Source organism: Zootoca vivipara, chromosome 4 (assembly GCF_965207765.1).
Source record: "Zootoca vivipara chromosome 4, rZooViv2.hap1.1, whole genome shotgun sequence".
NCBI classification, from domain to species: domain Eukaryota; kingdom Metazoa; phylum Chordata; class Lepidosauria; order Squamata; family Lacertidae; genus Zootoca; species Zootoca vivipara.
This window is the reverse complement of record NC_142587.1, coordinates 96954713-96979045: the sequence shown is the minus strand read 5'-3', so window position 1 is coordinate 96979045 and position 24333 is coordinate 96954713. Positions and strand designations below refer to the sequence as shown.

General features: G+C 45.0%; 1 protein-coding gene across 2 annotated transcripts in view; it reads left to right on the top strand.

Annotated features, from left to right (window-relative positions):
* Nucleotides 1-1450: 1450 nt before the first annotated feature.
* FCHSD2 (FCH and double SH3 domains 2) overlaps nucleotides 1451-24333 on the top strand; it is a 136707-nt gene continuing 113824 nt past the window's right edge. Inside the window, exons 1-2 of one of the 2 annotated variants that reach the window (XM_035116187.3) lie at nucleotides 1451-1755; nucleotides 6936-7033. In XM_035116187.3, coding sequence (XP_034972078.1) covers nucleotides 1735-1755; nucleotides 6936-7033 — 119 coding nt within the window. In that variant the 5' untranslated portion in view covers nucleotides 1451-1734. The remainder of the gene's footprint in view (nucleotides 1756-6935; nucleotides 7034-24333) is intronic. The other variant, XM_035116186.3, reaches the window with a different exon arrangement.

Genomic DNA, 24333 nt, shown 5'->3' with positions numbered 1-24333 from the left:
AACTGCGGGAGGCAGTGGAAGACAGGAGTGCCTGACGTGCTCTGGTCCATGGGGTCAGGAACAACAAGAAGAAGTGGAATGGTTAAGTCCCCCGTATAGGAGCCAGCTCCTAGGGGCCAAGATCCTTGCGGACACCCCCCCTAAAATATTTGAGAGGGCTGCCCCCCAAAAGTTGGTGGACACTGCCATTCAAATAGGTGTCTGTGCACCGTGATGTGATCGATTGCTTGCCATGAATGCATCGAGGCTTACTACCCTGCAACCACGCACCCGATGACCGAATTCCCAGGCGATTGCACGCAAGCTCCAGCAGCGGGGACCCCAATCCGACCACACGTGACGTGACGTGTATACAGTAGATAGGATCTGCAAATGTATCTCGCTTGCGCCTCCACGACTCGCTGCATTCTCGGCGTCTTTCCGTTAGGGGGCAGCAGCAGCTAAGCCGGCTCTCCCTATTTAAGCACGCTCGCACGCGCCAGCCAATAGGGAGGCGGGGCAGCGCCGGCGCGCGCGTTCCAGCGCGAAGGCGGCTCCCTCCCCCGCCTGTCAGTCAAATCAGAGCGCGAGCGCCCTGCTTAAACCACTCCCCTCAAGACTCTCCCGTTTCTCCCGCCCCTCTCTCTCCCCGAGTTTAGGTGGTCGTCTGAATCGGCGGGATGCGGGGCTGGCTTAGAAAGACACCCCCTTTTGGGAACGAGAGAATGAAACGGAGACGGAAAGCAATCGCGTTCTTTTTATTTCCACGAGCCCGTTGTCACGGATGTGAAGCGCGGCGGGTCCCCCTTCACACGTGCGAGGCGCTTAAAAGCCGGCCCCGCCTCTGTCACACCGACACGCGCGAAGAAGCCACTCCCCCCCCCAAAAAATCCTTTTTTTCTTCCCCTCAGTGAGGCGGGCGGGCGGGCGGGCGGGCGCGCGCGCCTCAATGTCCGCCTGTCAGGTCGCCTCCTCCTCCTGCCGCTTTCCTCCCCTCACAGTACTCTCATCTCCTCACGACGCTGCAGGAATCCGTATCCCGCTCCTCGCCTTTTCTTCCCCAACAAATCTCTCTTTTCCTCCCCACCACACACCCAACCCGCAGCCACCCATTACTCGCTCCCCTCAGGCCCACACGGGAGGGAGGCGCGCGGGCGGGCGCACTCCGTTAGCTGGGCTGCAGTGCCAGTGAAAAAAACCCCGGCGCCGGCGCCGCCTTTTATAACCTCGCCTTCTCGTGCGTCTCCCGCGCGCGCCCCCGACGCGAGGTCTTTCTGCCTTTCTCTTTCGCGCGCCAAGCTCCTCCCCCCCCTCTCGCCCGAGAGGCACAGACGCTCGGCTCCTTCCCTTCGGCCCTGAAAGGCGGCGGCGACGGCGGCGCGGAAACCGGAGGGCCGAAAGCCGCGCCCCCTTTTCTTTCTCCCACCCACCCCGTGCCGTAGCCACGCCCACCGCTCTCTCCCTCTCTCCGCCCTGGCCACGCCCACCCCGCAGCTCCCTCTCTCCCTCTCTCGCTTTCTGCCTCTGCCGCAGAGAGAGCGAGACGCGCCGGGGACCGAGCTGGGCCGGCTTCGCCTCTTCTTCTTCTTCCTCCTCCTCCTCCTCCGTCGCCTCTCCTCCGCCTCCTCGGAGCCGACCGTTGCCTGCTCCCCTCCCCCTCCAGCTCCCCTCAGCAGAGCCGCCGCCGCCGCCGCCGTTTGGGGCGGGGAAGGGATTGATGTGGAGGCCGAGAGCGGCAGCGCCGCCGCCTCCGCCATGCAGCCCCCGCCGAGGAAGGTGAGGAAGAGGAAGGGGGGGTGGAGTTGGAGGGGCCGGCCGTGCGAAAACGGGGGGGGGGTAGGGCGGGGGAGGAAGGAGGAGAGGTGCTACCCCCTCACAGGCGTTGGGGGGGGGCAGGCTGAATTGAGGGAGGGGGGGCTCTGAATTGAGGTGGGGGATGCAGAGAGAAAGACAGCCTTGGTTGCAAAAAGAGTGGGGGTGCGTAATGATGTGTGGGGAGGGAAAGGGGAGCGAATGAGGGGGGTGGCCCGTGCTTTATAGAGGTTTAGCGTGGAAGGGGGTGGAGGAGAGGGTCGTTGAAGGCCCCGTGAGGGGGGGAGGGAGGGATTGTGATTTGGATTTTGGGAGGGTGTGTATGTGTCTGCATGTCTGTGTTATAAATGTGTTGCATTTGGGGGGTGGGGGGTGGCACACTCCCGCAGCAGGGGCTGCAGAGGTTGCCTCTGCAACTGGATTCAGGATGCGGGGCATGGTAGGGTTGGCTCTGTGGGGGTGTGGGTGTGGAGGGGGCAGCATGGAGAGAGGTGTGATTGGGGGGGGCGCAACTGGCTGTCAGGCAGGCTGCAAGAGCCTATGAATCGGGATGCAGGTGGAAGGGATGCTTGGTGTTGCAGGCCGGAGGGCAAAGCCACATAGGCTTTCTTTTTTTTGCGGGGTGGGTGGGTTGGTGGGATCTTGGGGGAACAGGAAAGGAGGGTTGCAAAGGTGCTTCTTGTGTGTCTGCTTGGGCTGCATAGTTGCTTGTGGCATAGGGCAGGGAGTTGCAGAAGGCAGGCATGTGGTTGGGTCTCTTTCCATGGATTGAGGCTTTTTTTTAGGGGGAGGGGCAGTGTACAGTGCAACTCGTGAACATGAGCAGTGGTTGCTAGATATATTACTGTGGACCAAAGGGGTACTGGTGGAAGGTAGGTAGCTGTGCCTGTGGGACAACATACACTAGGCGTTTTGGAGGTTGGATTCAGATTGCAGTAGCAGGTTGCCCTGGGGCATGGAGTTAGTGAGGCCTAAGGGTGCTTTTGACACACAGTACTGAGTTTTTGGGGTGTGTTGAGTGTCGGGTGGGTTAGTGCCATGCAGGCTACCTAAAAGTAAGGGGCCGTTGGCACAGTGAAGGGGGCACGGGGCTTTGCAGCAGTGCCATATGCTTTGCAGCAGAGTTGACGGAGGGCGGTGTGTAATTGGGATGGTTGTAACAGCGAGAGAACTCAGTACAGGCAACAAGCAGTTGTGAGGTGCTGAAGAGGTGGAGAAAATAGCTGCGTCGAGAACTGTAGTGGTAGTGGCAGAATATGATAGGGAGACATGTTAGCATCAAAAGTGTCAGAAGGCTGTGGTGGTGAGCTATGGCGATTTGGTCTGTTTGGTGAATGTCTTGGGGGGTCAGGTTGCTTGTAAGGGGGGCAGATGGCCTGCCTTGGTTAGATATGGGGCTAAGTGCAATTTCTGGTGGATGCTAGCTGTCGTAGGAAGTTGGAAACAGGCTGGGTTAAATAGGAATGATCTGCACTGCAGAGAGCAGGGAGAATGGAAGGTAGGATTCTGGTATAAGAGGACTAAGGTCCTGATCAAAATAGCTGTATGGATGCTTGATTTGCTGTGAGTGCTGTGAGATTGGAAAGCTGCTTCTGTTTTAGGGTAGGGTCACGTGGGATCACACAGACCGAGCCACAAAAATCTGTGCAGTGGATGCTAAACAGGGGTTGTAGCCCCATTGTAAAGCACCTTCATTGCATGTACAAGGCCTCAGAAGTTTCCTTGCAGGTAATTGGCCAGGAGGCATGCAAAAGACCTTGGACAGCTGCTGTTCATCTGAGTGCATATGTACAGTGCCAAATAGACTAGCAGGATACCGAGGCAAGCTCCTTAGGGATATGGGATGCAGTAGCAAAGTTTGGTGACTTTGTGGTGGCGGGGAAAAGAGGAACTGGGTGTGGATGACAGCATTAGAGAATAAAGAATCATTGTGGTGTCAGGTGTCCTAAAGTTGACTTTGACTACATTAGGAGGTTGGTCAGCTGTTTGCATTGCAGTCATATGATTCAAGAGTTCTGGTAGGTCAGGACAGCACCATGCTAAAGCCTCTAAAGAAATAAGAGAGGGTTGTAGATTGTGGGGCTGTTGCAGCATCTCTGGTCTTGACACCCAGTGGTGGGGATAATCACTTTGAGAACTTGGGCAGTGAGTTATGGAAGGACTATTAATAGCAATTCAGTCTACGGGACACGGATGAGGGTGGGTGGAGTTAACCATTTGTGATATAAAAGGGGGAATGAGTAAGTCTCAAGAACTTAGGAGCCTGGATGGATCAGACCCAAGACCCAATCTAGTCCAGCATTCTGTTTTCACAGAACTATGCACACTGTGAAGAAGTAGTCAAAACAAAATAAAAAAATCCTTCCAGTAGCACCTTAGAAACCAACTAAGTTTGTCATAGGTATGAGCTTTCGTGTGCATGCACACTTCTTCAGATGCACTGTGAAGAAGTACTTCATGTTGTATGTCCTGAATCTTGATAACCAGCTTAATTGGAAAGCCCTGGGTCCTAGTATTATCAGACAGCATGTTTCCATGTGATGCACATGGTTGGGGATAAAAAAAAGAATTCAAATAATGCTTTTGGTAGTGTTAGGAGTGGGGTATAGTTCTGTAGTGAGGGTATAGGGCACAAGGAGAAGGGGACGGCAGAGATGGTTGGACAGTGTTCTCGAAGCTACCAACACGAGTCTGACCAAACTGCGGGAGGCAGTGGAAGACAGGAGTGCCTGGCGCGCTGTAGTCCATGGGGTGCTCTGGTCCATGGGGTCACAAAGAGTCGGACACGACTAAACGTCTAAACAACAACAATAGTGCTGTAAGAGTTGAGGACATTACCCTTGAGATCTCAGGGCCTGTTTACTAGAACTTTGTAAAGAGCTGCATATATAGGTGTGTTTAAAATGGAACTTGGATGCAACTGAATAGATTGGAGTGTGTGTGTGTGTGTGTGTGTTTGAACTGTGTAAAACAAAAAGCCTGAACTCCTCAGGGCATCTAGATAGCTTGTTACATTTGGGGGATGGAAGAAGGATGCTTTGCTCTGCCCCTCTCTGTTGTTTTGAGGGTGGACTTGGCCAGGAAGCAGAGTTTATGTTAAAGGCCATTCTAGTTTCCACTCTGTTTATATTGCATGCAAGTTTATGCATTGTGCACTGTATTTCAATTTCACAAGGGGATTTTATCTCCATTCCATGGGTTAAGGCAGCTGTGCTTGATGGATTTATTTTTCGTGCTGTTTGGATAAAATTCGAACATGTTCAGCTTTTTGGTTTAAAAAAGAAGACTGGTTTCTTCGTTTGTTTAAAAGTACTAAGTCTTGGCTAACTGGGCATAAAAGCTTGCCTAGTCGTGTTTTTCTAGGATTGGGGCATTCTTGTTGCTGGGGGAATATTTTCAGGGTTGGGATTGTCAGAAGAGGGGGAGGTGAGATTTCTGTTGCCTAGCGGATAAGATTGGGAAGATTGCTTTTGCTTGAGGGAAGGTCTGTTTCCCTGTTTTTGTTCTTTTCTTTTCTTTCAGAAGAGTTGTGTTTTTTCTCTATATAATGATCTGGCTCAACATGATGCTAAAAGCAAAAAGGGTTAAAAGCTTTGAGCCTGTGTCTTTTAAAAAATGTTTGTGAATTTCTGTGGCGATGCCTGTAACGATTCAGTCCAACCCCTGTCATGCTGCTAAGCGGCAGCTTGAAAAAAAACATGACCTCAACATGATGTATTGTTAAGACACAAAGGTATATTTGACTGCTATATTCAGAAAACATCATCATTTAGTGTAGTGAAACTGTTAAGAATGCTGGACTCTCGACTGAGATAATTGCATTTAAAGGGTGATATTACATGGAGTCAACCAATGTGAACTTTAGTTGCATCAATTGCACTGTTCTACAAATCTAACTATTAATAATAGTAATAATGATAATATGTCTCTGAATACCAGTTGCTGGGAATCGCAGGTGGGAGAGATGCTAAACCCATATCCAGCTTGCAGGCTTCCCAGAGTCATCTTGTTAGCTAACCTGAGAACAAGATGCTGAAATGGATGGACCATTGGCCAGGTTCAGCAGACTCATCCTGTGTTCTGGTGTTCTTCTTAAACATCCTGAGTTTTGGAGTGCTTTACCTCTTTCTCCTCAGTATTTGCACTCTTGCTTCAAGCACTACAGAGCTGAATCTCTTGTTGCAAGTGGGTCCGTGCTTGGCTGTTTAGAGAGAAGTGAACATATTGCTCGCAGTAGCAGAAAGCAGTGAGAGTCTGTAGGTATGAAAGTTTAAATTCGATATAGTGTTTAGAACAGAGAGAAATAAGGACTCGCGTAATTCACATTATCTGCATTTTAAGAATAATTTTGAGAACATTTCAGTAAGCTTTTTTTGCACCTTGGAATTCTGAGTGCCCTCTCCCTCCTTGTTTGTTCTTTGCCAACTTCATATGTGACCTGACTGCAAGGTGACATCTCAGTAGCTCAAGGCTTGAGCCTCTCAGTTCTCTCGATTGTTTGACTGTTTAGTAATCTGAAAACTTTGCTTGCGATACCATTCAAAGGCAGAGTTTTTTGCATCATGCCAGCTTGAGATATTCAGAATAGGATATGCAAATGACTTTACTTCGGCAAATGGTATGGACTTAAAAACTTGCCCATGTTTGTTGCTACCGTTGTCAAATTATAAAATGAGAATATTGTGGATTAGGGATCCATAATTTTTAGGTTGGCTCACTAGTTGGCCGTTATTTGTCTTTGCTTCTAACTCCATAGTAGCTTGGCTGAGTGGGAGAAGAGATTTGGAAAAAGAAAGAGGGTTGTTTTCTGTAATACCGGATTTGGGTAAAGGTGTGAGAAACATGTGCCTTTCTGCCTTCTTCAGAACTCACTGCAATAGAGAAGTGGCTCCTACTCTTCCTTAGTGATGGTGAGGTGCTTTCTGTACTAACATTTGGTCTGCTTGCTTCAAATCTCGCAAGCTGCCTATTCTACAGAGTTCAGAACTGCAGTGTATAGAAGTAAACAAAAACATGTCACTGTTCATGGAGCTTGTAATATGAAATAATATGTTCTAAAATTTAGCATATTGAGAACCAACTTTACAAGAATAAAACAGATTTTAAATTACACCTTTCACTATATGTCTTTTTATCTTTTAAAGGTGAAAATCACTCAAGAGCTAAAACTTATCCAGGCTGAACAGATGACAAAAATTCAAGCCAAACATCAGGCAGAATGTGACTTACTTGAAGATATGAGGTAAGGCTACAACAAACACTCCCAGATTCCTTTCAGAGCTCCTTTTTGGAAGAACATTTGGGTTACAAAACTCCGGGAACTGACGATGGAATTTCCTCTTGGATTTCCTGCTTTTAGACTCTTAAAGCATTGACACAGCTGGAAATTATAACTGGAACTAACACAATGCATACTTCCTCAGTTTGAAAGAGGGGCGGTTATAAATATGTGTCATGAACATTCCAGGTCGTTTTGGCGATATTCTTCTTATAGAAAGCTCTCCAATGCTTGCTAGCTTTACCTTACAAATGTTTGGGAGTGGTAATTCACCTAAGTCTTAATTCAGCCTTTATGCAACTGTCCTTATGTTGATCAGTACAAAATTCGTTTATAACCTGATCTTAAAGAGGAATTTCTTGTTCTTAGTGTTTATGCATTTTATTGTCAAAGCAACTATGGGGAGTAATGTGTATCTGAGAAGCATCTGGAGAAATAATCAATGGCTCCATTTAGAGACCATTGATTTCTAGGATGGACATGTTGAATACTGTGTTTCACTAACTGCAAATTCAAAAAGATTACCTAGCCTTACATATCAGCACATAGAAAAGGTGGCAGTTCATGAGAGATTAGAAAGTGTCAGCTTGATAAAGTCCTGTAATCTGTCAGTACTTCTGTATCACAGAAATTCTTCTAAAAAGCTCCATAGCCTATGAAGATCATTTTCTTAACTAGTTAAACTTGCTTTTTATGGGAAAGATAGCAGCATATGGTATGTAAAAATAGTGAGTATGCGTTCTTGGTGAAATAAAACTTTAGTTAACCATGGTCAGGTTGATTTGAGTAGGTTGTTTATAGGGATTACATTTTATGACTGTGGCACTTGGTTGCAAGTCCAGGAACTCTTCTCTCAATACTTTCTATAACATGACACTGCAAAGTTGTAATATCTAGAATATGAAATCATAGGGTCACCTAGTCCAACCCCTGCAATGCAAGAATCTTTTCTTCAAGGTGGGGCTTGGGCCCGCAACCTGGGATTAAGAGTCTCATACTCTACTGACTGAGCCATCCCAAACAAATATGTCTGTTGTAATATAAATGATTGTTTACAGTCTTTATCAAACAAAAGACCTGTGCAGGTCAGTCTATAATTTCATGAGGGATGTAACTGCAGCCACCCCACCACCCGCAAACAAATTCTCAGGATTCCTTATTGGGGAGTGGGGGTCCCTCCACGTTTTACATGGAATGGCAGTGTAGAATTTCTCATATGTTAAATTGGGGTAACTCACATTCAAAATTTCAAATATGCCCCTAAAACCTGGGCATTTGTAAATATAACATAGGCTTACATTCTGAATGGTTCTTTTCTATGTTAGTTTCTGAAGCATTGCAGTGCGAGATTAAGGAGGAAGATAACAGGTGCAACTACATAGAGGACATCTGTAATAGAGAATTCTTTACCAGTGCTGATCTGCAAAGTGTTTCAGTTTAACAGTAGTTTATGAAAAGGATCTGCAGCTGGCCTGCCGTTGTTGTGGTTGGAGTTTGATCTCTTCACTATAGCAATCAAAGGTTCAAGGTTCTTTGGAAATAACAAGACCGTACAGCATAGGATCTGGCCCTTTTCCAGTTTTGCTTGCTTCAAGAGGCTTTGGCAGGTTGAAGAAATCCATCCATCCAGCATACAGTGGAACCTCGGTTTATGAACACCTCGGTTTACGAATTTTCGGTTTACGAACGCCGCGGACCCATCTGGAACGGATTAATTCACTTTCCATTACTTTCAATGGGAAAGTTTGCTTCAGTTTATGAACACTTCAGTTTATGAACAGACTTCTGGAACCAATTGTGTTCATAAACCGAGGCACCACTGTATGAGTGTTGGGGAACCTCTGACCTGCTGGATGCAGCAGCAGCTAATATTCTTCCAATACTTGTCAACCATCCTTGCCCTCTTCAGGTGTTATAACTAGCACACATCTCTGCCCCAAGACTGAGGGACAATCACAGTCAGTCAAACTGGCACAATCTCGTACAAATCCAGTTGCGAAACTTTCTGTAGGCAAAAAAGTATCCTGCCTAATAACTGCTAGATCTTACAACAATTCATGCATCAAAATAAGACAGGCAGACACTAACCAAATGGTTCATTTGTTTTAGACCAGGCATGTCCAACAGGTCGATCGTGTGCGCCCCCCACCCCCCAAAGCTGAACAACTTTGGTTAACCTCCCCACAAAAAGCTTGACAACTCTTGGCAATGACAATGGGTAGATCACTGCCAGTTTTTTAATACTGGGAGTAGATCACTCTCTTTGGAGTTGAACGTGCCTGCTTTAGACTGTAGCTACCTTTTTTTTAAAAAAAACACAACAACAGGGACCTGGGCAACAGCAAACCTTGTCTTTCTGGTGGGTAGAATCACATGCCCCCTGAAATCCAGATGGGGTGGTTTAGATCAGGCCTCCCCAAACTTTGGCCCTCCAGATGTTTTGGGCTACGGTTCCCATCCTCCCCGACCACTGGTCCTGTTAGCTAGGGATCATGGGAGTTCTAGGCCAAAACATCTGGAGGGCTGCAGTTTGCGGGTGCCTGGTTTAGATATACAGTGGTACCTCGTGTTGCATAACCTCCAGGTTACGGAATCTTTGGGTTACAGCCACGGCAAACCTGGAAGTGTATACTTCTGGGTTTTGCTGCACACGCATGCGTAGAAGCGCTCAATCATGCCATGTGCGTGCGCAGAAAGACGCCTCCGGTTATGGTGTTTTCGGGATACGGCCAGGCCTCCAGAACGAATCCCGTTCGTAGCCGGAGGTACCACTGTATTTCAAAGCTCTCTTAAGATTCCCTAAACTTTAGAGTGTACTGTTAATTAAGTGTCAGCATGCTGTCCTCTTTTTTTTCTCATCTAACTTGTTAAATATGAGCTGAAAAATCTGTTGTCTGCCGACAGTCAATTTTGAGATTCTGTTCTGTTCCTGTTGAAATGTATTTGTAAATGCCTGAAACATAAGTGATCTGATTTTTCCAACTGTGCTTCAGTTGTCGTGTGTTCCCTTTCTGGCTGTGTTAATGTCCATTCCTGATCACAAAGTTTTTGGACAGCTTTTTAAAAGGGTTTTGTAATTTTGGTGTCAAATATGCACTGCTAATTATTGCAGAATAATTGGCACTTCTACACTTAAATGTAACTAGCAATTCAGAGTCAGCACTGAAGATTCAAAGCAAGTAGAATTAAGGGGTTCTCTTAGCAGAACAGAGGTACATGGACAAAAGCGCATATCTGATTTAACATACAAAGGACTGTTCACTTCTGCACGTGGTGTAGTTCTGTTTCTATAGTAAGTCTATTGCTCTTATTATTGAGTTAATAATTGGGGGTCATCTTATACATGGATGGTGAATTCACAAGGGTTCAGGTTCATGCTTGGGCTCTGGTCTTTGCGGCCTGGTTTCGTGTCTGGGCTCTGGTGTGGGCAGCCTGGGCTCAGTTTCGGGCTCTGGCGTGGGCGGCCTGGGTTCAGGCTCTGGCTCTGCCCCAATTTCTTAATTTGGGGTTCTAAAAAATAAGGGTTGTCAGTCTTATTCACGGGGGCACCTTATACATGGAAAAATACGGTACTTAAAAATTCAAATAACTCCTAATAAATGGATTTCTGCACCTATTGAGCAATGGAGGGTGCTAATTTATGCTCTTCAGCAACTGAGCTAGTAACAGAGGTGACAAAATGTTGCTGTGTGGATAGTTTCTGTTCAGGGTCCCTGCCATTCCATCCCCCCTCCACCCAGTTTTCACACACACACACACACACACACACCCTTCGGTTATTCAACAGGCTTTGGCTGTTGAGCTGGGGTGGGGGCTTATGTTTGTTCTTTTGCAAATTTTGAGGTTCCTTTTGTGTGTGTGTGTGTGTTTGGTGCCATTTTTGACTACATAAGAAGTGGCACTTGGGAAAATTAGGAGCTCTGTTAGCATAGATGATGTGCAACTGAACTTGATGAGCTGTGTTCTTAAAACTGCTACAAAAGTTACAAATTTGTGCTTTAGCAAATGTGATTAGTAAGATTGAGAACATTCTACAAATGTGCACGCTTCTTTTTAACTCTTGCATTTTGTATGGGGAAATTGAGGTCCCTCCAGAGGTTACAGATCTTTTTCTGAGCTAGCTCCTTTTGCAGTTGCCTTCTGTAATGAAAATACACAAGGCAAATGTTTTGTTTTAAACATGAATCTTAATTTACTGTGCACTGTAGTTTGCAGGAATTTTTTAGTAACTAGCCGCATGGCATATTGGTGTAGAATAGATGACTTCTTTTGACTCTTATTGTGCTGTCCCAGATTTGACTAGGTGTTCAGAACTGTGTTTGTAAAAGAGTGATGTTTATTTTTAACCATCTTGCTTGTACAAAAAGTGAAAGTAATCTGATGCTGGAATTTGAAGCGATACAAGCATGGAGGTGTGGGTTTGGCATGGTGGCTCATCTTCACAGAGGGACAGAAGGTTGCTTGTCTCAGGAGTATGTGTCATGGCTTGTTTAAAGATGAGCCAACCCTCTTTATTATGCACCAAAGCTTGCATTTCATAATGTGCTCCAAAATGAATTCAGTTCTTTTTAGTATTTCTCAGTGGCCACTTTGCTGTAAACCACACCCAAATTAAAAGCATAAAAAGTCCACGGCTCACAGATTAAAATATTAAGTCCCCAGCAGCTTCGGATCACAGTTAAAATGTACAATTTAGAATGGGTTACCCGTGCCATCCACCGGAAGAAAATGTCTACTAAAACTGCCATGACTTCAATTGCCAGTGAAAGAGCCAGGCAGACCTTTCTCAAAATGCATCCTAAAAAATGGGGGCTGTTGGGGAGAAGACCTGGCCTGAGCTTACCTGCTTGAAGGAAAGGCTGGAAAGTGAGGCCTCCCAAATTTAAATAAGGAGGTGCCTTCAACAGGTGACATTCCTTTAGGATACACAAGCCCTGGAGCTTAGTCCTAGCATTGGCTCTCTTTGCAGGGCTTGGACCTTTAATAATTCACTACAGTACAGTTGCACCTTAAGCACTTTTAACTTGGGTGATTTCAACCATATGTGGTTGAAGGCCGGTGACTGAAATCCCACAAGTTAAATGCAAGCAAGGCAGAGAGCTTAAAAGTCTTCTGTGCTGGTAAAACCTGCTGCAGAAAGAGCTTTTAAGCTCTCTGCCTTGCTTGGAGGGGCAAGGAGGGCAAGGCCTTCTCGGCGCACTGCCTCCAATGGCCCCAGGATGCTCACTGGGGAGTGTTTTCCAAGGGTTTAGATATACTGTACGCTATATAATTTTATTTGTATGCTGCTTTTCCATGGTTGAAGCCATGCTCAAGGCGGCTTACAACATGAAGAAACACATAATTACAATATAAACAAACTATCCAAAAATACACAACCAAATTGAACAATTTCTACATAAATCATAATATCTAAAAATAAATAAAAAATCATTAACAGCAACAAACTCCCCTAAGCAATACCTGAGTGCAAGAGACTGTTTTTGGGCCTATGTTTTGTAGCTGGAGTCAGTTTTGTAGCTGGAGTCAGTCTGGGGGCTCTGCCCTCCCAGGCCTTCCAGGACTCACAGCCATATGCATTTTTGCATATAAGTGGAACCCTTGGAACCAAACACCTGCATAAGATACAATTGTACAGTATTGTATTCTGCCCTTGCATACTGAGATAAAACTAGTGGTGTAGGCTACAGCCACACAATTAAGAACTTGCCCAGCATTCTGTTTCCAGCAGAGGCAAGTCAGAGGATTCTGGAAGTTCATCAGATGGTATGAAACTGATTACTGTCTCCAGCATCTGGCAGTCATAAATTAAGCATGTTACCTTCAGAACATCAGGGTTCTTTTCAGCTATCATGGCCAGAGCTATTGATAAAAAGACACATTTTCCATTAATTTCTCTTATTTCTTTTCAAAACAAACTGGCTGACTTAATGCCAACCACTGAAATCCACCCACCACTTCCTGAAGCTCTCTTGGCTTTGCCATGTCTTCAGAGGAAGGGAGTTGGTAAACATGAAATAGCCACATGAAAGACAGAACACACCCACTGCAAATAAGACACACTTCTGTACTGATTCTTCATGAGGCATTGCCTGAACAGAGGTGTTATTATTGAAGCTTTCTCAGCGATAATGTGCTTTTTTGACCACTGACTTGCTTATCTTTTTCACTCTCTGAATTGAGCTAGTGGGGTTTTTCGGGTTGTGTGTATGTGTTTTGCCAGTGCTGGAATTGAATAATAGTAAAATTGAAAGGAACCAAGGCACAATTTGGCCATCCAGTTCAACTCTTGTAACTTGTGACCCATCACACCAAATAGGAGGTAGTGGGGCGCGGTGGGTCAGTAAGCATTTTTTTCTTGCTGCCTGTCTGGAACTATAATGCCAGGGGGATTGTCAGGCATCTGACACACACACCAATATATGGCTGACTTGCAGCTTGGTAGGTCACAAATTGTGTAAGACCCGCCTATGGTATCCTCTGCCCAAATGCAGGGCCATCCACCCACCAACCGAATAAAGCTCAGCTCCCTTAACCATCTTTCCATTAATTTTGTTGGCATCCGTCTGTCTCCAGAGAGAATGGAGTGTACTTTGGGGGGGGGATGAAGTCAAACCACTGCATTAGTAGCACTGACGTGACCTCTCCGAGGCACAAGCCTGGGCAGTGTGTCTGGAGGTCCTGAGAGGCCCAGACAACAAAATCTCCCACTCAGCCTCGCTGTGTGGTCCAAAGAAAAGCAGATCAATACATTTGGTACCAGCTTGGCTGCAGGATTTGCTGGAAGGAGGCGTACAAGGCACCATCCAACCATCTTAGGGGCTCCACTCTGAATTTGTGTAGGGTTAGCCTTAACCCACAAGGCAGCAGAGGTTTAGGATCAGTTTTCCTTTCCCAAGACGGGCTACCTTCCCAGGTTGATGAGCCCCATCTGCCCCTCACTTCCCTCTACAGCAGGCATGTCAAACCTGCGGCCCTCCAGATGTTTTGGACTACAATTCCCATCTTCCCCAACCACTGGTCCTGCTAGCTAGGGATAATGGGAGTTGTAGGCCAAAACATCTGGAGGGCCGCAGGTTTGACATGCCTGCTCTACAGCTTGCGCAGAAACCACCTTCTTGACCATTGGACCCGCTATTGGTCTTGTCTACGCAATCCGCCAGAGCCTGTCTTTGAATGCAGGGATAGTCCTTCACTCACTGAGTGTTCAAGTTTCATTGGCTACCCTCACCTGGTTTAGCCGGCCAGTCAAAGCTATAATTTACTATGTACTAAGGTAAAGGTAAAAGGTAAAGGACCCCTGGACAGTTCAGTCAAAGGCGACTATGGGGTGCAGCGCTCATCTTGCTTCAAGTTGAGGGAGCCAGCGTTTGTCGGCAGACAGCTTTCTGGCTCATGTGGCCAGCATGACTAAACCACTGCCAATCATTCTCAAAAGACATAAAAGCTTGGTGAGTTATCCTTCCATCTTTTATGTCACTGCAGCTAAAATAAGTGTAGATAAAGAATGCTTGGTTATGTGGTTTCTATCCAACAAGTATCTCAGTAGGAAGGAGGAACAGATTAAAGTATCTAAATTTGGGGAGAGCCTAGTCCTACAGAAGTTTGAAATTATGGGGTGAAATCAGAAGATGCTACTTACTGCTAACTCAGGTATCGTAAGATAGTTATTCTAGGGCAGCAAATCATGTTTTGATTGTTGGGTATATGTCTTAAATGGAATAACTGAGTATAGCCTGCCATTGATGATGTACCTAACAAAATAGGTAGCCTTACATAAAAGCATCAAAGCAGAAACATTATTTCATTACATTGTTGTAACAATGTGTTAGTTAACAAGTGACACAGATTCCAAGCACTAATTAGATAAATATGTTCAAGAAATAGACTTCAAAATCAAGATGCCTATTAGACATAGACTGTTGCATTGTAGAGACGCAACATGGGAATAAAAGCAGTTATAGAATTCCATTTTCTCTTAATGTATAGAAATTGAAGAACAGGGTGAGAAAAACTCCTACGAATAAAATGTACTTTGAATAACAGCAATTCACATCTTCTTTAACGCATATCTTGCAGCTACAACTTGTTTTACCATGTGAAAAGGATCAGAGGTGAACATATTAAGGTCTTCTGCTCTTTGAGTAAGGTAAAGGGACACCTGACCATTAGGTCCAGTCGTGACCGACTGGGTTTGCGGTGCTCATCTCACGTTATTAGCCGAGGGAGCCGGCGTACAGCTTCCAGGTCATGTGGCCAGCATGACAAAGCCGCTTCTGGTGAACCAGAGCAGCACACAGAAACGCTGTTTACCTTCCTGCCTGGAGCGGTACCTATTGATCTACTTGCACTTTGACATGCTTTCGAACTGCTAGGTTGGCAGGAGCTGAGACCGAGCAACGGGAGCTCACCCCGTCGCAGGGATTCGAACTGCCGACCTTCTGATCGGCAAGCCCTAGGCTCTGTGGTTTAACCCACAGCACCATATGATGTGAACATATTAAGGTCGTCTGCTCTTTGAGAAGATGTTAGTAAAAAAAGCCATTCTTTCCACTAATCAAAGTCATGGCTCTAGAAAGAATTATTAAGACAGATCAGATTTCTAGGCTCTCTTTGCATTGAAGGTTTTTCAAGTACTATTGATGTTTACCCTGTCCTGTTTCCAGACACCAGCAATCCAAATTTCCTTTCCTTTTAAACTTTCCAGTTACAAGAAAAGCTTCTGAGTCTGCCTTCCAGCTTTAGCATTTTTTGTTTACTGTAGAAAAGGCTGCCTTGTGTTCGGCGTAGAATGCACCTGAGCTTGTAGTGGAAACCTTAAAAGCAAATGCGTTCAGCTTGCAGGCACAACTTAATGTGTTGCGTGAGCCACAGAATACAACATGTACAGCAAATATGATAAACAGGGATCTGTGATCAGGAATCTGATTAGAGGAAAGAGGGAGGAAATTAAGAAAAAGCTTAGTGGCTGAGTTGTGAGACTATAGCTTGCTGTTTGATTTGCATCTCTTTCAAAGCAAACGCTTTAACAATAATTGAGCAGGGGAAATGTTATATTGAAAGGACATTGATACGTAGCATGGCCAAAGCTCTGAATTTTGCTTCTTTTTGAAGCAATTAAATCAAAACTGTTGGTGCCTTTCGGTTGTACTCTTATTACAACAGGCAGGTAATTTTTGAAAAACAGATAATATTTCCTAGGTTTCTTTCCTTGGGGGCACCTAATACAGTTTCTGCCACTCCTTCATTCTCCACCATAATTATTTTCTTACTAATGCCAGTTCTCCCCCCCCTTTTTAAAAAAAACTCTTGAAAGAAAATCAGCTACATCTAGCAATTATTCTTTATTATAGTTACCAGACTATTTTATATTGTAAACGACTCTGTGATCTTGGGATGAAGATCAGTATAGAAATGTAATAAACAAACAAAGAAAGAAACATTTTTACTTATTTGTTGGTAGCCTCTAGACTGTTCTTTGTGCCAGGGTTTGTGAGTCCAACTGCTTTCCCTATTAGCCTTAGGATATTTGGAACAGTAGTAGTTTCAGGGGTGAGATCATCCAGCATTTCTTTCTATCCTTACTAGAACTTTCTAGCTAAGGTCTTACAGACACATGCTAGTCAAAACCCTCCGTGTAACTTCAACACCATTGGCACTTCAAGTTCTCTGAAAGACATGCTGGCCGCTAGTTTGCTTTTCATGAAGCTGTTTTGTTTTGAGATGGAGCAATATTTAGATCACACATGTGGCCATTTATTTGTTTTATTTATTAATTAAATTTGTATATCACCCTTCATCCTCAGATTCTCAGGGCTGTTCACAGCATAGGTAAAGGTAAAGGGACCCCTGGCCGTTGGGTCTAGTCGTGGACAACTCTGGGGCTGCGGCGCTCACCTCGCTTTACTGGCCGGGGGAGCCGGCGTAAAGCTTCCGGGTCATGTGGCAGCATGACTTAAGTCACTTCTGGCGAACCAGAGCAGCGCACAGAAACACCGTTTACTTTCCCGCTGGAGCGGTACCTATTAATCTACTTGCACTTTGTGCTTTCGAACTGCTAGGTTGGCAGGAGCTGGGACCGAGGAACGGGAGCTCACCCCATCACGGAGATTCGAACCGCCGACCTTCTGATCGGCAAGCCCTAGGCTCAGTGCTTTAACCCACAGAGCACAAAATGCACAATAAAAACAGGAACAGAAAAACACAAACCAATAACCCCTCTCCCACCACCACCCATACATCATTGGTGGTCAAGAGGATACAGCTTGATCGATAAGTATACCATATGCATACTGGATCTGTTTCAGTCGGGACTTAGGCCTGGGTTTGGCACAGAAACTGCTTTGGTCATCCTGTATGATGACCTCTGCTGTTAATTCTCCTCAACATCTTTTCATACCATCAACCATGCTATCCTTCTGGAGCAGCTGTCCTACTTTGCAGGGTTGTGGGATGGCACTGTGTTGTGGTACCGGGTAGTTCCAGTGTACTTGGATGGCCACTTCCAGAGGGCGATGCTTGCCGAGTGCTACGTGGCCCCATGGAACCTTCAATGTGGGGTTGCTCAGGGTTCAGTTTTATCCCCCATGTTGTTTAACATCGACATGAAACCGCTAAGTGGGGTCACCCAGAGATTTTGAGCCTGTTGTCAGCAATATGCTGATGACACACAGCTCTACCTCTTATTTATATCTGCAGGCGGGGCTGTGGATGTGCTGGGACATTGTCTTGTCTCAGTAATGGCCTGGATGAGAGCCAGCAAACTGAAGCTCAATCCAGATAAGACTGAGGTACTGTTAGTGGGTAGTTCCCTAGACCAGATGAATGGGAGGTTGCCCACTCTTGATGGGGTTGCACTCTCTCTGAAGGAGCTGATATGTAGCTTGGGGTACTTTTGGAGACCCATCACTGTTGCTTGAGGCACAGGTGGCCTTGGTGACATGAAGAGCCTTCCATCAGCTTTGGCTGGTGGCCCAGCTGTGCCCCTATCTGGGCAGGGATAGCCTAACCTGTCATCCATGCTCTGCTGACCTCTAAGTTAGATTAGCGCAATACGTTATATGTGGGGCTGCCTCTAAATACAGTCCAGAAACTTAGGCTGGTGAAGATTTGCATTAATCTTGTCTCTGGAAAATTCTGTATCCCATAATATTGTCTTGGTAGATTTGGTAGATTAACTTTGATCGCAGTGACATTTTAGCCAATATTTGGAACTATGGGTTGGATCCCAAGAACCATGAGTGGAGTTCCATTTGTGACTGAGGCATTCCTGCCCCTTCCCTTCTGGCTGTACAAATATGGGGCAGTATTTTTTGCTAGTACAAGGGTTAATTTCTCTGGGGGGAACCACAGAATTGCTTTAAAGGGGTGTCGGGGGATGAAAGGGGGAGATAATTCCATTGTCGCACCAGCACAAGATTTTCCCTTCACAATCTGCTTAGCGCTATGTTGAATACAACCCAAGGTTTCAGCTAGTATGTTAGATTTTCTGAGTTGAGTCCATACAGTTGCCCTGGGGATTAGTGAATAAAATAGATGGCCTTGGCAGTTATAAACCCTCCAACCTGGCACACAACACCCTTTTAAAGAAAAGGTATACGTTTACTTCATTGTGTATAATCGTTAACAATGATGGGGTCCAGCCCCCCTTTCTGGCAAGTTTAAATGTTGGTTGCAAATTTCCACAGTGGATATTACAGTTTTCCTTGCTGTAATTCCTATAGATTTTATCTTGTTTTGACTACAGAATACCAAAGTGCCAGACTTTTGTTTATCTGAGACATAAATTGGCACCATGTGGTGTAGTATATCCATAAAATGGGTGATGTAGAGGTGACATGTTCAAAGATTATGATAGCACGATGGGAGAGATATCACGTGCTTCTCCTTTTTCATTGAAGTGTTTGTGAAGCTTGCAGCTGCTTCAGATAGAATTGTGTGTCAAGTTAAAACTGCACCATACCAGTATGCTTTTGGTATGTGCCATGGAATGCTTTGACTTCATGAAACAGTACCTTCTTTTATCATCTGCAAATCCAAACATCAGTGAGTACTGTGACCTTGACTGTGTGTCTTAGCTGTAACACCTTTACAAATATCAAAATTCAGTTCTATGTCTGTACAACTGTTCTTTCTTTTCTAATGTCATGTGACTCCACCAGAGTACGCAAACATTGGATCACGAGTGTAAGCTACTGCAGCTTAAAATTTCCATTCCTTCCAAGACCTGAACAGATACTGCTTGGTTATCACTTTGTGGGCTCATACTTCTGCTGTTTTATAGATCTGTGAGATATAATGACCAGGAGTTATGGGTCAGTAATGAGGTGGTCAAGTTGTGGAAGACTCCAGATTGTTAGTAGTGGCAAAGAACACAAAGGGATTTCAAAGAGCTCCAAAATGATCTCTTGAAACTGGGTGAGCAGGCAAGACGATGGCAAATGTCATTGAGTGAAAGCTTAATGCGATGCACACTGGGACAAAAATGCTTCTGTCAACTATACACAGATATAGACTGAGTTGATGGTGGCTAAGCAGGAAAGAGGTCTTGGAGTAGTGGGGGATTGTTCAGCAGCTGTGAAAGACAGATTCCACACTGAGCACCATTAGCAAGAAGATCAAAAATAAACCCACATTGTAATGCCTTTATATAAATGTATATCATGTTCACTCCTAGAATACTGTTTACAGTTCTGGTTGCTACACCTTTAAAAGCTTGAGGGGGCTATCATGCTCATGTCCTGGTTTTGGTTGGGTGCTGAGAAGAAGGATGCTAGACTGCACAAGACTTTGGACTGTATGGTTTTTCCAAGGTTCTTCCCACCTGTGCTTTCTGGGATGGCAGTGGATGTTTTGTGCATGCAGAATCCTCCAGGTTCACGGACTGCATCAGACCAACGCTCCATGCCATCCAGGTTCAGTACAAGAAGCTGGGTTTTGCTTTATGAGCTGTGAACAGTTTGAGTCCTTCCTATATTTGGAAGCTGCCCTCCTCTGCGTGTTCTGTTGTGATCCTTGACCTCTCAACTTTGCATCAAGCTTGTATTATGGGGTATCCTGCAGTTCTGGCACTCCTTCTGGAGATTTGCCAGTAAACTCAGGCACTTCCCAGAAGTGCTGCAATACATTTTTATTTGCACTGGCATTTATAATTGGAAGGTCATTCTAATTCTGATGCTATCTTAGTACATTAATAGGTGTATCTGATGTTTTCGCTGTGGACACAGGAGGTTCCTGAATCACTAGTGATGACATTTCTTCCTTGGAGGAAAGAGCTACTTTTACGCTCGACTCAGAAAGGGATACAGGATCCCATGTGCAGTTTGCATGGAACTCTATTCCAGGGTTGCAGGTCTTTGCCACCAGAGGAGGCACTTGATAGTTTGACCAAGTAATAATAATAATAATAATAATAATAATAATAATAATAATAATAATAATAATTTATTATTTATACCCCGCCCATCTGGCTGGGTTTCCCCAGCCATTCTGGGCGGCTTCCAACAGAAAAATAAAACACAGTAATCTATTAAACATTAAAAGCCTCCCTGAACAGGGCTGCCTTCAGATGTCTTCTAAAAGTCTGGTAGTTGTTTTCCTCTTTGACATCTGTTGGGAGGGCGTTCCACAGGGCAGGCGCCACCACCGAGGAGGCCCTCTGCCTAGTTCCCTGCAACTTGGCTTCTCGCAACGAGGGAACCGCCAGAAGGACCTCGGTGCTGGACCTCAGTGTCCGGGCAGAATGATGGAGATGGAGACGCTCCTTCAGGTCAGGCGGCTGTTGAATTCTCTGCTGGAACTGGTGAGATAGTAGTTGCAAAACTCACATGTTTGCTCAAATAAACTTTATATGTTCTTAAGGATGCTCAGACTTTTTGCTAACTCCCAGGATTGAGGGGAGCTTTAACAGAAAATACCTCTTCAATGGTTTTGCCAGTTAATACCGGATACCCAGAGGCTGTTTTCCACTGTTAAATACTGTATGTTGGTGGTACATGAGTCTCCTAGGCTTTTAGGGTACAGGTAACATACTTTGGAGTCCAGGCATTGAGCCAACCCTTGAGTTCATCTGGTATATATAAACAATATGTGAAGAGATAACCCATTGGATTGTTGTTAGAGGGACAGCACTAGCTATTGCCTGCTAATTCTTGGAATTAGCGGATTGATTTTGTAGAAATTACTTGTATTACTTTGGTTCTTTGTTCAATAAAAAAAATTAATTAAAGGGTAGCTTAAAACTGTCTAGATCAGTGATGGCCAAACTCGGCCCTCCAGATGTTTTGGGACTACAGTTCCCATCATCCCTGACCACTGGTCCTGTTAGCTAGGGATGATGGGAGTTGTAGTCCCAAAACAGCTGGAGGGCCAAGTTTGGCCATCACTGGTCTAGATGAAGTAATTACCAACAGCAAATGCCAGTCAGGGCTTTTATGATGTATCTCTAGCATATTTGTCGTTCCTTGTCTATCAAATGGAGCACATCTGATACTAGCAGCTTTCATTTTAATGCAAGCAATTCTATGGTTACCTTTTTCCATCGCTACCCCACCCTGCCCCTCCCCCCTGGGAAAAACCATCAGTCTTGGTACTCCATTGTGTCTAGGATGAAATGTTCTTCTAAGCATTTGATGTACCTCCAGTGTCTTTCTGATGAAAGCAGAATTGCTGCCTGGGATTTACTACTTCTATTGCTAAGGGAATTCTAGATGCCCCCATCTGATTTTTTTTAAAGCTTTGTTGCCAATAGCAACGCATTCTAATCCTTTACAGTATGTGGCTTATCCATTTTTAAAACAGTTACGCAGACTAGAATATTTTTCCTCTTGGTGTTTACATATATATACATGCTGCTGGGGTTAAAAGGTTTTATATAGAACTTACAAGTCCTAAATAGATATGGTGTCAGGACAATAGAATCTGACTTCTGCATGCAAAATCTTGAGTGACACAGTTTCTGTGCTAAAACGAGAAGTAATTTAATTGCTTCTAGTAAAGCTATAAAGCCAAGTTAGCAATTTCACAGTGTTGTAACTGACTACCACCTGTCCTGTATTGTAATAAATGACAGCCAGGTAGGAAGAATAGATGTTTCATACTGGTTGAACCTTTGTGTTAAACCACAGTGTAAAGACAATGGTTGAGTGAAGGAGCTGCCAGTCCCCATATTAATTGACCACCTTTAGTTTTATTTTCCAAGGAACTGAACGGGAAACCCTCCATGGCAGAAAGATTTACATAATAGCCTTTATAGGGGTAGTTGCTTTTTAGGATTTGGGGTAGTGAACACAGTGTGTCAAAGACAGAACTTCATTTCCCAACTTAAGATGTAACTGGCTGGACCTCTTGAAACTAGAAGGATTTTATTGTGTGTAATCGTCTAATATTAAACATCTACAGTATAGGTAATCAAAGGGAAGCAACATATCTTCCTCTTGGCAGCGGAGAAAGCAGCTGTGTGCACTTTTAAAGTGCTTTATTCTTTGGAACCTGAGGCAGTCTAGGTTATATAATAGTCCTTGCATAACAGAGCATGAACCAACAGGAAAGAAATATGATTTCTCAATGTAGACTTTTTGTTTGCATTTACAACCTGGTAAAACTTTACATATGAAAAATCAACATGACCTTTGAAACATAGGACCAGAAGGAAAATAATTTTCTGCATTACAGTATGCTTAAAACTTGTCCTGTACCTCTGAAGAATCTTGGAAGCATTTTCAAATGTTAATGGTGTAAAAGAATTAAACAAGCAAAATCTGCGCATTCAAAAGCACAGAGGGTGACATCCAGAAATGAAGCCACAGCCAAGTGGTAAAACAGCAGGCTAGAGGAATGGCTTCTTGTCAGCAGTGAGCTTCACTTGTTCCAGTTCCAGGCATCCGGAAATATTTTGCCAAAATGTTGCAAAACAACAAATAATCCCAAAGTTTGTTTGTTTGTTTTAAAACTGCCTTTTGGTTTTGGAGCCTTGAGGTTCATGTGTTCTCTGCACTGCTAACCTTTTAATAAGCATAAGACGAGGTTCCCAGGCATTTTGCTAAAGCTGAGAGCCAAGGGCTTAACATTGGAGAAGTTTATTGTCAAATACTGCAATATACATGATCAAATAATGCAAACTGACAAAAAACAACAAAACACACCACTGTTTAATGTGGGGGTGTAGCAAAGCGCAATACAGTAATACCTCGGGTTACGAACGCGATCCGTTCCGGATCGCAGTTCGTAACCCGAATAGTTCGTAAACCGAACGCGATGGGCGCCGTCATTTTGCGCATGCGCAGATTGCGCGATCGCGCACGCGCCGCTTCTGCGCACGCACGCGCGGGGCGAAAACACTTCCGGGTTTGCGCAGTTCGTAACCCGAACTGTTCGCAAACCGAGGTGGTCGTAACCCGAGGTACGACTGTAGTGTGCAAAGGCTTTCCTGCAGAAATGGTTTGTGGGTGCCCATTGAAACTTGCACAGTCAATTGCATATACATTCGTTGAGGGGTACAGGTGAGCTACACTTCATGCATGTATACCATTTCTTACAGTCAGAGCTTGAAGGCTTGCAAGCCAGCATGTAAACTCACTCCATCGAAATACCACGTGTGATGGTTCTGTCTCTGCTGTGTGTTTTGTAATGGCTCATAAGCAGTGCTTTTTAATGGGGGGACACTGGGGTACGCATACCCCTAAACATTTTGTGAATCTAAGTTTGGCCTCATTGAGGGGCAATATTTCAGTATGAGTAGGAAAATGAGAGTACCCCTAACGTTTTTTTAAGAAAAAAAGCACTGCTCATAAGCAAACTCAAGTCATCAAATGACGTGTAAAGTAACCTTAATAAAGCTGGAATAGCCCTTGGTGGTTGTATTCAGGGGTCCACAATTTGTGGTCACCTAGATTTTACTCCTCCCTAGCCCAGTTTGAACCCTTGTGCCTGCTCTACACAGTGTGTGGCATTATTTTCATCACATCAGTTTGGTATTGGAGAATGGCTTGGGATCCCAAGAATGTTTCAAAAAGTAGAGGCATCGTCAACTATAAGGGACAATGTGCCTCTTTATTAGGCCATTTATTTATGGATTGAGCATATATCTCTTCCATGCGGTTTCTTGAAAATCTGTCATGTGGGAGAGACTGCAGGGAGTGGGAGGCAGACTGAAAAAGACCGTGTCAGGGCCTGCCTCATTTGTACTGTCGTCATCACCCCCCAGCAAAACCACTTCCGCATTTCACGGAGGTGGTGTTGTGGGCGTGGCCCGACTCGACCCTCGC